The 15147-nt window shown below is 43.5% G+C and overlaps 3 protein-coding genes across 6 annotated transcripts; all 3 read right to left on the bottom strand.

Moving 5' to 3' along the window:
• Positions 1-731: 731 nt before the first annotated feature.
• Positions 732-4719, bottom strand: LOC129173569 (kelch-like protein 10). The gene is made up of 5 exons (XM_054764607.1): positions 2727-4719; positions 2170-2653; positions 1461-2072; positions 1238-1387; positions 732-1162 (listed from the first exon to the last, which is right to left on the bottom strand). The coding sequence occupies exons 1-5, from the start codon at positions 2876-2878 to the stop codon at positions 803-805; spliced, it is 1758 nt and encodes a 585-aa protein (XP_054620582.1). The 5' UTR covers positions 2879-4719; the 3' UTR covers positions 732-802.
• Positions 4720-4725: 6 nt separating this feature from the next.
• Positions 4726-10342, bottom strand: LOC129173508 (kelch-like protein 10). 2 transcript variants are annotated; one of them, XM_054764522.1, is made up of 4 exons: positions 9803-10342; positions 8784-9395; positions 8560-8709; positions 4726-5817 (listed from the first exon to the last, which is right to left on the bottom strand). In XM_054764522.1, the coding sequence occupies exons 1-4, from the start codon at positions 10340-10342 to the stop codon at positions 5800-5802; spliced, it is 1320 nt and encodes a 439-aa protein (XP_054620497.1). In that variant the 3' UTR covers positions 4726-5799. The 2 variants fall into 2 exon arrangements, with proteins under 2 accessions (XP_054620497.1, XP_054620489.1); XM_054764514.1 differs by lacking the exon at positions 4726-5817 and adding an exon at positions 7143-7523.
• On the bottom strand, positions 10230-15134 carry LOC129173494 (kelch-like protein 10). 3 transcript variants are annotated; one of them, XM_054764501.1, is made up of 5 exons: positions 14974-15134; positions 14320-14803; positions 13569-14180; positions 13344-13493; positions 10230-10709 (listed from the first exon to the last, which is right to left on the bottom strand). In XM_054764501.1, the coding sequence occupies exons 1-5, from the start codon at positions 15123-15125 to the stop codon at positions 10689-10691; spliced, it is 1419 nt and encodes a 472-aa protein (XP_054620476.1). In that variant the 5' UTR covers positions 15126-15134; the 3' UTR covers positions 10230-10688. The 3 variants fall into 3 exon arrangements, with proteins under 3 accessions (XP_054620476.1, XP_054620458.1, XP_054620466.1); XM_054764483.1 differs by lacking the exon at positions 10230-10709 and adding an exon at positions 11600-12038; XM_054764491.1 differs by lacking the exon at positions 10230-10709 and adding an exon at positions 12261-12330.
• Positions 15135-15147: the final 13 nt, after the last annotated feature.

Raw genomic sequence — 15147 nt, 5'->3', positions numbered from 1 at the left:
ATGAGCGCGAGCATCACCTTAAACTGTGTTGCTACATTAAACTACTGAAATAATTTTACACCCACCTTGTCTCTCTTCATCCGCACAATGTCCTTGTTTGGAATCTCTCTCGAATGCAGCAAATGCTCCAAGTCTTCCTCCATGTCTGTCTTTTTACGAGGCTCCGTACCGAAGTACACCGAAGTGCACTATGCTCTTGAACAGTTTTGTGAGATCTCGCAAAATAGTTTTGTGAGCTCTCGCAAACGTTTTATCTTTTTTTAAACATCATATTTTTTTAATGTCCGTAATGATGCGTGTGCGTTGAATACACAAACATTTTTAAGTAATTAATGAAGTAAATTCGTTACCGCCGTTAACAGTTGAAATCAACTCTGAAACATTTAACTCTGAAATTTCAACACTCAATTTTTTGCTGTGTGGTAAGTTTTTGGCTTAAGTTTAGAAGAAATAAATTAAAGGCTAACTAGTTAGCTTGCTAGCTTGTTAACTCGCTAGCTAGCTAGCGGCCGTCTGGAGTCCCTGCATAAGAGTTCAGTAATGTGTTGTAAATAAAGAATAGGAGTGTTATAAATATCGGAAATTCATTTATCGCAATCGGGTCTGAATCCACTTAACTACTATAAACGACGGACGACTGTACGAGAAAAATCTAAGCATACCAAAATATATGAATCTGCACAACTGTACAGATAATTTATTTTCTTTTTGTTTTCTATTTTCCTTTATAGTCGTGAATCCAATTTGTCAGTTTTTGAAAAGGTTTTCAAAGTTTCTATTGAGGTTGGCATCACCCCACGGTCTAGATAGAGTCCTCCTTTGTCAGATCGTCTTCCAACAACAGCACTGGTAAATTGTTCCGAAGCATAGCATACTGGCTCACATTGCGAAATCCAGTGATTACACAGCAAGTCAAAGCGTTACGGGAGATCCCCATGTCACTGGCCGGAGACCACAGACCAGTCGATAGGTCGTAGTACTCAACGTGGTTGATTGTGGAGACGCCATTGTAACCTCCAGCAACAAAGAGGCGATCCTCAACTACTTCAATGCCAAAGTTGCTTCTGGGGCATTGCATGGGGGGCAAGATGATCCAGTTGTTGGTTCGGGGGTTGTAAGCCTCGGCACTGGCCAGACGCACATCACCATCATAACCGCCAACCTTCACAAGGAAAAGCATAAAGTTTAAAATGAGGTGGAACCAGCAAACCCAGAGATACTATGTTATGCTACTTACTGCATAAATATGGTCAGCAAACCCAATGACTCCAATTCCACTACGACGGCTGCTCATTGGGGTCATCATTGTCCACTCATTGGTTTCTGGGCTGTAATACTCTGCTGTTTGCAAGAACTCATTTCCATTAAAACCACCACAAATGTAAACCTGGAACCAAAAAGAAGGATGACTTGTGAATTAAAGCACATCAGCAAAACAAACATTTCTCAGCTCAGTCCACCTTGTTGTTGAGGGTTGTGCAACTGGCATTACTCCTCTTTTCATGCATGTTAGCAATAAGAGTCCATTGGTTGGTCTCAGGTCTGTAGTATTCAGCAGCTCTTAGTCTTGCACGTCCATCATAGCCTCCTAATGCGTAGATGCATCCATTTAGCACAGTCACGCTCACATAACAGCGATGGTAGTGCATGGGCGCCACTTCCTTCCACGTGCGTGTGGTCAGGTCAAAGCAGCTGACAGTATTGTAATGTACAGCGCCACCAAAGCCACCCACACAGTAGATGGAGTCATTGAGAAAGGCAGCACCGCAGTAAGCGCGGGGTTGTTGCATACTCTCTACAAGATAGTCCCAACAGTTGGCTTGCACATCATATGCCTCAATGTGGTGTGTTGGATTTGCATCACTCCAGCCTCCAATCGCCAACAGGATGGCAGAAGGTAGGCGAGGACGGGCGACAAGGTTGCAATATCCAGATAGAGAGTTTGATGTCATGTGTCGCCTCACTCGTGTAGCAAAAGCAACCATGTCGAGACATTTGCTGCTGTTCTGCACCAGCTGATTGGTCAACACATTGATGGTGATGAATTCCTGACTCATCAGCGCTAAACGCACCTACACAGTAACAGGGAGAGACAGTCAAGGTGGCACAGAATGTCTTTCATGAAACACACCCTGTTCTAATGTAAAACTAAAGTGGTTTTTGGCTTACCTTTGCCAGGAGCACTGCAATGTTTTCGCTACGCTCTCCTGGTGCGTGTGCAATCCAGTGGAGGATGGCCTCATAAACAATGTTTTCCTTTTTCACTATCAGGTCATCTCTGTCAATGATGTCACAGAAGTCCTGCGTAGACAGTTGCCGCAACTCATCAGCGGTTGCAACTTCCTCAAAGTGGTAAAGGATGTATTGGTAGGCCTTGAGCTGCAGCTCTGGGGTGTAACAGTTCTTTGTGAACTGCCAGATGCCAATGCAGTTCTCTGGGCAGAGCTGTTCTGTTAGAAATGTACAGCAGGTTTGAACAATGCCTGTCACATTGAACTTATCAGCTGCTACTAACAGATCCTTAACATTGTCTTTTGTCACTGACACAGAGCCTGTGTATGCAAAGTCAATGAGGAGCTGCATTAAGGGAGGTGTTGGACCATGTATGACATAGACCTTCTGGTCTGGGGTTGACCATCGCAGAAAAAGTTCTCTAAACAGAGACACCAAACATATTCAACAAGTGTTATAAATAGTATTCATTTTGTGCTAATAGATCTACTCACCCAAAGTATGGGCTGCAGTTGCAAAGGATGATTTTATGGATTTGAAACTCAACTTTGTCCACTATAAGGATTGCATCGCTAAGTTCTCTTGTTCGGCGTAGTTCATTATACACAGAGCCAGACTTGTATGAAACTTTACCATTGTAACTCATCTTGAATTTTTGCCATTTCTCAATATTTTTGGCTCCTGTTGAAGTGTCAGCGAAAGTCACATGAAGCAGGATTCCAACATCGTGGCGGCATTCTGTGTCAAATAAACATCGTTGTCATCAGCAGCTACATCATCAGCATCATCAAAGCACCAGTTCTTTAATTTTAAAGAAAACATCACTGAGTTCAGTCTATGCTACGGTGACCATATTTTACTTACCGAAAACCAGAACAGTCAGCCCAGCTTGATTATGAGATAATCAAGATACTCAAAATTTACACAAGGATGCCTGATAATTTGTGTTTATTTAAAGCATGCCTCCTTTGGATGAATAAAAAAATACTATGTATATATGTCATGTCCTGTGTGCTGCTCTGCTACCCTCTGCTTGTTATTTGTTGCAACACATCTCTGAGCCTGCCAGGAGGGCCTAATTGGACACACCTGCAGCCAATTACCTTGGATCTTCTTAAGCAGCAGTCAGTCACACAAACAGTGCCAGATTGTTACCCGCTCTTTGCCAGTCATTTGCGCCTACTAGCAACAAGCTCATGCATCTAGCTTCTTTCTGGTCCCTTGAGTATACTTTTCCTACCTCAGTTATTCCTACCTGGCTTTTCTCCGGTAGTGGTGAGTGTAGTTTTGTTACGTGTTGTACCCTGCTTGGTTCTCAGCAGCGACCTTTGTTAATTTGTTTCTCTGCCACATTTGTGCAGCTTTTTCTGTTCTTGATTTTTTTCCTACTTGAATCAGTGGTCCACAACCTTTTTGGACCCACGGCCCGGCTCGTGTTCCCACAAATCTCCGCGGACCGGGGTGGTGCTGATGGGGGTCATGTATCGATGTAATTTATGTCATTCACTGTTTATTGTGTAAAACTAAGACACCTGCACACCTATCAACGTGGCCAGCCCAGACCAGAGCGGCGACAGAAACTGAGGGCCCCTGTCAAAGATGATATCTGGTGGCGTGCCAAAACATGCAACCCAGGCCGACACGAATGTATGAACCACATCTGCAGAGATGGAGGATGCCAGGGGAACCGCCTCCGGCCATCTGGTGGTCCAATCCACCATTGTAAGCATGTGTGTAAAACCCTGCGACAGAGGGAGAGGACCAACTAGGTCCATGTTCACATGGTCAAACCACCTATCAGGTACTGAAAACGGTTAGAGTGGGGTCTTCGTGTGCTGCTGGACCTTGGCGCGCTGACATGTTACACAAGTGGCTCCCACTCCTCGACATCCCCGACCAGCTTGAATGAACGCTTGGGTGGGAGAGGGAGTTAATCGAGTCAAAAATCTGAATCAAAGGCTGGGGACAAACTGTGGACACGTTGCAGAAGAGAGTGGGACCGCCATCCTGCATTACCACGTCCTCCAACTTGAGGGCCGTACCTGCAGGCCTAAGTGAGAGGATGTCCGGGTCATCAGGCTAGTCTGCGGCAATACCAAAAAAATCTATTATGAAATGCACAGGAGACATAAGTGCCCGAGACAGATTGTCAGCGACTGGGTTGGCCTTCCCAGCCACGTGCTGAATGTCAGTCATAAACTCGGAGATGACCGCCAAGCTGACCAAGGCTATGTAACCTTCGACATCGCAAAAGTTAACAGCTTGTGATCCACATAAGCTGTGAAACGACGGCCCTACAGCAGGAAACAGGAATTGCGGGTTGCAAAATATAGCAACAATAACTCCCAGTCAAAAACACTCAACTTCCGCTCATTATCACGCAGCATACGGCTGAAAAAAAAGTGGCTGCTACACACCACCACTCGCTATTCGACTATTGCACCCACGACAACATCGAACGCGTCAGAAGTCAAAGCACTGAGGTGGGCGAGGAGCGCAGCGTTCGCAAAGTTAGACTTAACCTGCTGAAAGGCCTGGACACACACAGGGGTCCAGTCAAGACGATCGTTAGCCTTTTTCTGTTGCAAGACCGCATAAAGAGGTTGCAGGAGGTGAGTCGCGCGAGGAAGACCGGTTCTAAAAATTTACCACCGCCAAACCAAAATCAGCCACAGCCTGCACTTTGAAGGCAAAGAGATCGTGCCTTGAAATGAAATGTGGTGACCTAAAAAAATATCAATCACCGGTAGCCCAAACTGACATTTGGCCGGGTTCACGATTAGTATGTGTGTGTCTGCTGGAAAACCTGCATGAGGTGTGACAGATGCTCCTCAGATGAAGGGCTGGCCACTAATATGTCGCCGAGATAGACAAATACGAAAGTGAGGTGACACAACACCAATTCCATCAGTCTCTGAAAAGTCTGGGCTGCCCCCTCCAGTCCAAAAGGCATGCGCGAGAACTCAAAATTAATTAATTACTGCAATTATAGGCACATCCTCTGTGTGCACAGGAACCTGGTGGTAACCACAGACCAGGTCCACCTTAGAAAAATGTGTCGCACCAGCCAGGCGGGCGGAAAAATTCTGGATGTGCGAAATGGGGTAGCGGTCGTGCACAGTGACGTTGTTTTAGGTGGCAGAAATTGCCACAAGGCCGCCATGACCCATCTGCCTTTGGCACCATGTGCAGCGTCCACAGCTGCCACCGAACGTCAGCGTTGGCACTTCCTGGAGCTGGCTCAAACATGGAGAGGGGAACCCGACGAGTGTTGTTGCTGAACCGCTGACGAGAAGCACAGGCCTGCCTCGCGCTGCTGTCGAGTAGCCACTCCACCCGGGTCGTCTCCTTCGCCGCCTTCAGCGGTTGGCCCATCACCACACTGTGCACCACGAGCCGTCTCGTAGGCAGAAGAACTCGATCAGCTTCCTCAGCCAAGCCACAGAGATCGCTGGTATTTTATATGGAGAATCAAACCTAAGGCAGACAAGTGTTGTGTTGTGTACCTAATACTTCCTGGATTACTTTGAACATTCTCTGAAATCTCCAGACAGTACATCCATCCCATCATGACGTGATTTCTACCTGCAAAGAAATACATTGTCTCTTTAACACATTTATGATAAAAGAAAGCAGAAGCAGAGCTCGGCTGCGTTTGTATTGCAACAGGAGAACTTGTGGAAGATGATGGAAGAATTGAAGATGTTGACTGGTAGTATGAGGAGCAGTTTCTAAAGCCAACCTCCATGGAGTGAAGGGACAACTGAATGAGTCAATGAACAGTAGATTGTTGATTCTAGATAAACATAAATTTTGGATTTAATATCAGATGTTGTCAATATTTGTAGAACATAAACATGCCACTACAGGCCTCTTGCTATCCCTTGTTTATAGCGGTTAATTGTTTCCAGAACAGGCCGCGATAAATGAATTTCCGCAATGTCGGATTCACTGTTAATAAATGCAATAGTTTTGTAGCTAGATCCATCCTTTGATTCTCTAAATATGTTTTTATTTAACATTATTAGAGCCCGATAGACATAAAACAACAGCCCTATAGGCACCTTTACACCAGCAAGCTAGCGAGGTAACTACTGTAGCTCGAATGTATTTGTTCTAAACTTTAGAAGCCAAAAACTTACCACTTCCACACAGAATGGGGGGAGAACTTTTTTCCACTCTATCATGTCGGACATGCCATGGCTGACTTCATAACTTCATGAAGTGTTAATGTAAGTTAATAATAATAAAGTAATATATTGTCACATTAAGGTTTTGTCATAACTGCCGCCTAGTGACCAGAACACAACATATGCATACTTATATTTCAACATACTTGGACTAATAATAGTCCACAGTCTACCATGAAACAGAGACCATTTATTAATTTCTGAAAAACTGCCATATAGCGAGGAAGCGACAATCGAACCGTGATATTGCGAGGGACGACTGTGTATTCATCCAACCAGCTTGGTCTCCTACTTTGGGTGAGAGGCAGGGTACACCCTGAGCTGATCTGAATTCTGGCTTTATTACCCTTTTTCAAATGTTATCCTACACATTTGTCATGACCTGTCCAGGGCGTACCCTACCTCTTACCCAAAGACATCTGGGATAGGCTCCAGCATACCCACGACCCTAGTGACGACAAGAGGTATAGAAATTGGATGGGTGTTTGTCATGTATAGCTTCAATCTCAGTCACAGTAAAATCAGAGTGAAGAAAAGCACTGCAGAATCAGAAAAGACTTTACTGATCCCTGGATGGGATACTGTATTACTTTTTTTATTGTGTATATGTAAGAGAAAGCCATTAAAGAAAATATATAGAAAAGCAGAGGTTTTGTTGATGTTTTTCATTCTTTGCTCTTCTTATTTTGCATTTTTCCTCTTGGTAATGCAGATGTTTATTTCAGAGCTTTCGGTATGGTTGGATCAATCCTCCATATCCTGCATACCGTCTTCCAAGAGTAGCAATGGTAGATCATTTCGAAGCATAGCATACTGGGTTATGTTGCGAAGTCCAGACATCACACAGCAAGTCAAACCACTTCTGGAGATCCCCATGTCACTGGCTGGAGACCACAGACCAGTTGTTAGGTCGTAATACTCAACAAGCTTGGTTGGGGAGACACCATTGTAACCTCCAGCAACAATGAGGCGATCCTCAACTACTTCGATGCCAAAGTTGCTTCGTGGGCACTCCATGGGGGGTAATATGATCCAGTTGTTAGTCTGGGGGTTATAAGCCTCAGCGCTGGCTAAACGAATGTCACCATCATAACCTCCAACCTTTAGGAGCAAATGCAGAACTGAGAAATTGGAACTAGATTCTTAACACCATCAGGTTGTCTTGGTACCATTTATAACAAAACGTACTACATGCTGTATGGTATTTATTTGGTGGAAGACACTACATTTTAGATGAATACCTTGATCAAATAGTCCTATGGGTGTTTTGGTAAGTTAAAGCATTGGGACCGTATTAGGTAGTAAAACAAATTTAATTGCAGATGTCATTTTGTACCACAATGACATTTTGCATGGACAAACACTGCAGTAAAGACGAGGTGTCCATCAAGCACATTAAATATGACGAAGTTCAAGTGCAAACCTTTTATAAAAGCAGTGTTTGTAAGGGCCGCATTAATTATTTTTAAATTGTACTTGAAGATTCAAAGAAAATTGTTGTTGCTTATCCAATAGACTCCTGATCAAAATTTTAAGACCAGTTGTAAAATTGCTAGAATTTCCATTTTGCACTTTTAGATCCCAAAAGGATAGTTCCTATTTTTAGACATGAAGTTGTATGTCATCCACATCAGCAGTGTAGTGCACTTCCCCCCAACTTCGTCCCATGAGCTCTAGTTCTGGTCGGTTTTTAGGTGTTGAGGAAAGGCTAGTGGATGGAGTCACTTAAGTAAGATTCAGCTCAATAATCCGCCTGCTTTGAAAGAGATAAAGCTTTTTTTGCCTTTGCCATTAACAGATCATGACAGTGTAAATACCTGTCAGAAAATGACATTGAATGCATATTTTTACCAAGATTTTGGCTTTTAAAGGCTGCAGTCTTTTGATCAGCTGATGAACAGCCTATTTCACTTTTATGGTTGTTTGGAATAAATTGCTTACTCACATTTTTTTGTCTCACTCCCATTTCTTCTTTTTGCATTTTGAAGCAATACTTAGAACCTCCTTAAGATCCAACAGTGCAGAATGTAAATTCTTGCAATTTTTCAACTGGTCTTCAAATTTTAATCAGGAGTGTATTTAGTTGACCAATCTTAAATCCACTGCTGTTTTAGAGATAAAGTGTTATGATACTTACAGCATAAACATGGTCAGCAAAGCCAATGACTCCAATGCCACTTCGACGGCTGCTCATTGGGGTTATCATTGTCCACTCGTTGGTCTCTGGACTGTAATACTCTGCTGTTTGCAAGAACTCATTTCCATTAAAACCACCACAAATGTAAATCTGGAACAAAAAAGCATTACTGGCAGATTAAAGTAGGTTAGCAAAATAAAAACACATTCTGTAGCTCCACCCACCTTGTTGTTGAGGGCGGTGCAGCTGGCGTCACTTCTCAGTTCGTGCATACTGGCAATGAGAGTCCACTGGTTGGTCTCAGGTGTGTAGCATTCTGCAGTCTTTAGTCTTACTCGCCCATCATGGCCTCCAATTGCAAAGATGCACCCATTTAGCACAGTTACGCTCAAGTAGCAGCGGCGATAGTGCATGGGCGCCACTTCCTGCCAGGCGCGGCTGTTCAGGTCAAAGCGGCTGACAGTGTTGTAATGTTCTGCACCATCAAAGCCACCCAGACAGTAGATGGAGTCATTGAGAAAGGCAGCACCGCAGTAAGAACGGGGTTGATCCATACTGTCTACCAGGTAGCCCCAACAATTGGCATGCACATCATACGCTTCAATGCGGTGTGCTGGATTTCGTCCATTCCTGCCACCAATCGCCATCAGGATGGTGGAGGGAAGGCGAGGACGGGCGACCATGTTGCAGTATCCGGACACACAGTTTGTTGTCATGTGACTTATCACGCGTGTAGCAAATGTGACCATGTCCAGGCATTTGCTGCTGTTCTGCACCAGGTGATTGGTTAACACATTGATGGTGATGAACTCGTGACTGGTCAGAGATAGACGTACCTAGACAGTGGCAGGAAGAGTCACATGGTGTTAACAATGTGTAGTAGATCCCGCTATTTGCATTCAAGGATGGGATGGGATGGCAGGGATTGTGAGTAATTGAGATGCACATAAAAATGTCTATTTTGACATACTAACACAATCCAGTAGATTATCACCTCCGTCACTCTCAGTGCAACCAAAAATAACACATGTGGAACACACTAACTGTACTCTACGGACTATGCAGGTAACAAAATAAGAGCTTACACACTAATACACATACGAACAATATTATTTTATACAAATTTATATCCCACGAGACATGTTGGGTAACTTCCTGTTGTGAAAGTGTGCATGTGGTCTTCCTAGCATGCCTTGTTGGTTATAAATGCTGCACAAATAAGCTTTTTAGAAAGTCAGCTTACTTTCTCCAGAAGAACCTCAATGTTTCCGCTACGCTCTTCTGGTGCGTGTGCAATCCAGTGCAGGATGGCCTCATAAACAGTGTTTTCCTTTTTCACTATCAAGTCATCTCTGTCAAGGATGTCACAGAAGTCCTGGATAGAGAGTTGCCGCAACTCTTCAGCGTTTGCAACTTCCTCAAAGCAATAGAGCATATAGTCAAAGGCCTTGAGCTGCAGCTCTGGGGTGTAACAGTTCTTCGTGAACTGCCAGATGCCGATGCAGTTCTCTGGGCAGAGCTGTCCTGTTAGGAATGTGCAGCAGGTTTGAACAATGCCTGTCACATTGAACTTATCAGCTGCTATCAACAAGTCCTGTACATTGTCCTCTGTTACTGACACAGTGCCGGTGTATGCAAAATCAATAAAGAGCTGCATTAAGCGAGGAGTAAGGCCATGTATAACGTAGACCGTCTGTTGTGGGGTGGACCAACGCAGAAAGAGGGCTCTGAACATCAAGGACACAGGAACACTGAACATGAGTTCAACATTTCTTCCATACATAACATTTGAGATGTAACTTTACCTGACAGTTACTCACCCAAAGTATGGGCTGCAGTTGTAAAGGATGATCTTATGGATGTGAAATTCAACTTTTTCAACTATAATGACCGCATCGCTGAGTTCTCTTGTTACGCGTAGTTCATTGTACATAGAGCCAGACTTGTATGAAAACGGACCATTGTGACTCATCTTGAATTTGTTGCCATTTCTTAACACTTTCGGCTTCTGCCGAAGTGTCAGCAGAATTCACATGAGTTGGGGAAGGTGGGGGTCTCCTGCGATTACATCATGGCGCCATTCTGTGTCAAAAGCCATCTTGCCATCAGAGGCTCCATCATCAGCATCATCAAAGCGTCGTTGCTTTAAACTGAAAGGAAACATCACTGAGTTGGGTGTTTATTCTCCTAAACCCCAGAATATCACATTTCTAATTACTCTAAACACCGAAAATGTTAAATTAATAAATTATCTGCCACAATTTGATATTTGTTGTGTCGTGGATGAAAGCAAGTAGTCGAATATGAAGCTCTGCAGTAATTTTGATATTTTAGACAGTATCGTAGATAGATCCTATCCCAAGTCAAATGGTTTCGGTGGGTCAATTCAAAATTTTGCTTGTTAGCAGGGTCTTCAGTGCCTATTGAAAAATATTTGCTGTACCCAGACCTGGAGTTTTAATTAATAATTTTAGGGCCACCACTGTGGAAAGTGCAAATATGCAGTCTCAACTACTGTTGAAGTGTGTGAGGAATTCCTTGGAAAATGAATCTCCGTCTTGTGATTGGGAAACTGGTCTATAGGGAGTGGTCAAGATTTGCCGAGCAACAGAAGAACTTCTGACCTTGACTGAGCGCGGTGACTGGTGTTGGAAAGAAGACTTTTTAAAACCCCAAAACCCAACTGAAGGTACCTCGAAGCAGGAGTAAGATGAGGTGCCGTGAAGGAGGGTTTATTCCAGATAGACAGCATGGGATAGGGATTCTATTTTTTATACCCTGGTTTTGATTTCAATATTCATCTATAAATTGTCTTTATCCTTTGCACTCTTTTTTCGAGCCTGCATTTTGTCGCAAACTCTTGATACCCTTCGGAATAAATCTCACAATATTGTTTTTCATAGGTTAGGAAAAATGTAAGGGAAGTGCTGAAGCATTCAGTACTTTATTGTCCCCTGGATGAGAAATCTGTATCATAACTATATCAACATTGTTCATTTTTAAGAGAAAATAATATAATAAAATAGATTAAGCAGCATGTTTTGTAATTGCTCTTTTATTCAGGTTTCCCTCTTGTCAGCTGTCTTTTCGGTTTATTCCAGAGAGTTCTCAGGCATTCAGATGTCATCGTCCATTTCTGTCACGTCGTCTTCCAAGAAGAGCAACGGTAGATTGTTTCGAACAACAGCGCATTTAGTCATGTTGCAGAGACCAGTCATCACACAGCAAGTCAAGCCACTACGAGAGATCCTCATGTCACTGGCTGGAGACCACAAACCAGTTGTTAGGTCGTAGTACTCAACGTGGCTGGTCGTGGAGACACCATTGTACCCCCCAGCTACAATGAGGCAATCTTCAACGACTTCGATGCCAAAGTTGCTTCTTGGGCATTGCATGTGGGGCAAAATGATCCAGTTGTTCAACTGTGGGTTGTAGGCCTCAGCACTACTCAGACGTATTTCACCATCGAAACCTCCGACCTTCAAGAGCAAAAGCAGTCTTAAGAATAACGTTTGCACATGTATATATACATATCGAATTTGGGTATATATATACTGTATATACACGCTAACATCTGTACATTCCAGAAAAGCTGAACAGAAAAAGCTGGACAACTTGGTTGTTGAATATGTTTCACATTTAATCAAGGCTCCTTCATTTCTAAATGTCTGCTGGAGAGTCACAATATTTATGTCTCTGGTGAGAGTGTCGCTCACCTAAGCTGTGGTAACGTGTACCTGCATGCTATACAGGTGTGATTTGCACAGGCGACTGAAAGGACAAGATGGCAGAAACAAGCGGCTTGAGGAGGAGGAGGAGACAGCGGAAAAGACAGTATAAACCATGTTTACCGTCTGTCATCATGGAGAATGTGAAATTTCTCCCCAATAAGATGGAAGAGCTAACGGCGCTAACCCGTCTGCAGAGGGGCTACCCTGAGTGCAGCCTAATTAAGATTGAAGATTATATTTCACTTTTTCTATATTTATTTTAAAAAGAGAAAAGGACTATTTTTTATTTTATTATTTTAAAAAACAACTTTGCACACATACAGTATTTGGCTTTGACTTTGTCTAAACTCATTTTGTGGAAAAAATATTGAGATATATAGCGGATATCGAACTTCAACCTAAATATATCGGGATATGAGTTTTAGTCAATATCGCTCAGCCCTAGAGCAGTGCCATTAGCGAACTTAACCCACTTCCTGCCAATCCAGTACAAACTGGTATTTGTATGCAATGAGAACATCCCACCCATCTGACCCATCACGTCAAAAGCTTTGGAAATGTTAGCAGACTGGCCGCTGTGAGTCCTTAGAAATGTATAATTGTTGGTGCAGAAATTCCGCCTTCGTGCAAACTGTTTCATCATTTTGCTTGGCTGAACTCAGATGATTTCTCAGGAGAAGACATCTGTTGTGATGGTCCTGGGTGTGGTTTTAAAAGGTGTGCTTGTGAGGTACTTGCAACAATCCTTAAACCCACAAACATATAAAGTGGCCATGTAGAACTGAGCTGTGAGTCATAACTCCCTGGATTGAGTGAAGCTTTGGGGGTGCTAAAATCTGGGATTCATATTACAAATCAAAGGAAAAGTATTGCTTCATTTTGGAGCAGTATGGCATTGGCACTTGACTGATTATTCATTCAGGGAGTGACAAGCATCATCATCACATCTCAATCCTGTTGAGATTTGTCGCTAATCCTACAGGTTTTGGTCAAACAATTGTAAAACCACTGCTGCACATACCGACAAATTATGTTACGTGTAATGTTACTTACTGCGTAAATATGGTCAGCAAATCCAATGACTCCAACGCCACTGCGGCGGCTGCTCATTGGGGCAATCATTGTCCACTCGTTGGTCTCTGGGCTGTAATACTCTGCTGTTTGCAAGGGTTCATTTCCATTAAAACCACCACACACATAAATCTGGAACCAAGAGGGGAATGATTGGCAAAACAATAGTGCGCTTGCAAAACAATCTTAATCTTTAGCTCAACCCACCTTGTCGTTGAGGGCTGTGCAGCTGGCATCACTTCTTTGTTCGTGCATACTGGCAATAAAAGTCCACTGGTTGGTCTCAGGTCTGTAGTATTCTGCAGTCTTTAGTCTTACATGTCCATCAAAACCACCTATTGCGTAGATGCATCCGTTTAGCACAGTTACGCTCACATAGCAGCGACGATAGTGCATGGGCGCCACTTCCTGCCAGGTGCGTGTGTTCAGGTCAAAGCGGCTTACAGTGTTGTAATGTTCTGCACCATCAAAGCCACCCAGACAGTAGATGGAGTCATTAAGAAAGGCAGCACCGCAGTAAGCACGGGGTTGATCCATTTTGTCAAAAAGGTAGTCCCAACAGTTGGCATGCACATCATAGGCCTCAGTGCAGTCTGTTGCACTTGGGCCACTCCAGCCACCAATCGCCAGCAGGATAGCAGAAGGTAGGCGAGGACGGGCAACAAGGTTGCAATATCCGGACACTGAGTGTGTTGTCATGTGTCGCATCACTCGTGCTGCAAAAGCAACCATGTCTAAGCATTCCCGACTGTTCTGCACCTGCTGATTGGACAACACGTTGATGGTGATGTACTCCTGACTCGTCAGAGCTAGACGCACCTACACAGTGGCAGGAATACAGATTATGGTCGTCCAAACAGGTTCTCCTTCTGATAATTGTTGTATTGTGAATAATTCTGAAAGTTGCTTTGAATTACTGATATTCACTTCACAAGTAAGACCAATGTGTTTGACTTACTTTTGCTAAGAGGGCTGCCAGGTTTCTGCCTCGCTCCCAAGGTGCATGTGCAATCCAGTGTAGGATGGCCTCATAAACGATGTTTTCCTTTTTCACTATCAAGTCATCTCTGTCAAGGATGTCACAGAAGTCCTGCATAGAGAGTTGCCGCAACTCATCAGCGGTTGCAACTTCCTCAAAGTGGTAAAGGATGTATTGGTAGGCCTTGAGCTGCAGCTCTGGGGTGTAACAGTTCTTTGTGAACTGCCAGATGCCGATGCAGTTCTCTGAGCAGAGCTGTTCTGTTAGAAATGTGCAGCAGGTTTGAACAATGCCGGTCACATTGAACTTATCAGCTGCCACTAACAAGTCCTGTACATTGTCCTCTGTCACGGACACAGAGCCTGTGTATGCAAAGTCAATGAAGAGCTGCATTAAGTGAGGTGTCAGACCATATATGACATAGACCATCTGGCCTGGGGTTGACCAACGTAGAAAGAGGGCTCTGGACATCAGGAACACAGAAAAATATTAGGTACACAAACACCAATGACTTGTCCAAATAGATGTTTTGTAGTTCCATTATTGTGTGTTGCATGCAGGAAGCCCTTCATCCAAATGCATATTTTAGCCTGAAATGTACATAATAATTTTACTCATACTAGGTTAACTCACCCAAAGTAGGGGCTGCAGTTGCATAGGATGATTTTATGGACATGAAATTCAGCATTGTCTATTTTCATAACAGCGTCGTTAAGTCTCCTCGTTAGACGCAGTTCTTCGTAAAGAGAGACACATTTGCTTGAAAGTCTTCCATCATAATTCATCTTGAATTTTGACCATTTCTTA

Source organism: Dunckerocampus dactyliophorus, chromosome 2 (assembly GCF_027744805.1).
Source record: "Dunckerocampus dactyliophorus isolate RoL2022-P2 chromosome 2, RoL_Ddac_1.1, whole genome shotgun sequence".
Lineage (NCBI taxonomy): Eukaryota > Metazoa > Chordata > Actinopteri > Syngnathiformes > Syngnathidae > Dunckerocampus > Dunckerocampus dactyliophorus.
This window is presented reverse-complemented; position numbering and strand designations above follow the sequence as displayed.

Excerpts from the sequence above, each read along its gene's own strand:
- LOC129173569 (XM_054764607.1), bottom strand. The coding sequence starts at position 2,878 with ATGAGTTACAATGGTAAAGTTTCATACAAGTCTGGCTCTGTGTATAAT. Across the intron at positions 2,654-2,726 it reads AACTGCAGCCCATACTTTGG|AGAACTTTTTCTGCGATGGT; the intron begins GTGAGTAGATCT and ends GTCTCTGTTTAG. Across the intron at positions 1,388-1,460 it reads GCACAACCCTCAACAACAAG|GTTTACATTTGTGGTGGTTT; the intron begins GTGGACTGAGCT and ends TTTTGGTTCCAG.
- LOC129173508 (XM_054764514.1), bottom strand. The coding sequence starts at position 10,342 with ATGTATGGAAGAAATGTTGAACTCATGTTCAGTGTTCCTGTGTCCTTG. Across the intron at positions 9,396-9,802 it reads TTGAGGTTCTTCTGGAGAAA|GTACGTCTATCTCTGACCAG; the intron begins GTAAGCTGACTT and ends GCCACTGTCTAG. Across the intron at positions 8,710-8,783 it reads GCACCGCCCTCAACAACAAG|ATTTACATTTGTGGTGGTTT; the intron begins GTGGGTGGAGCT and ends TTTTTGTTCCAG.
- LOC129173494 (XM_054764483.1), bottom strand. The coding sequence starts at position 15,125 with ATGAATTATGATGGAAGACTTTCAAGCAAATGTGTCTCTCTTTACGAA. Across the intron at positions 14,804-14,973 it reads AACTGCAGCCCCTACTTTGG|AGCCCTCTTTCTACGTTGGT; the intron begins GTGAGTTAACCT and ends CCTGATGTCCAG. Across the intron at positions 14,181-14,319 it reads TGGCAGCCCTCTTAGCAAAA|GTGCGTCTAGCTCTGACGAG; the intron begins GTAAGTCAAACA and ends GCCACTGTGTAG.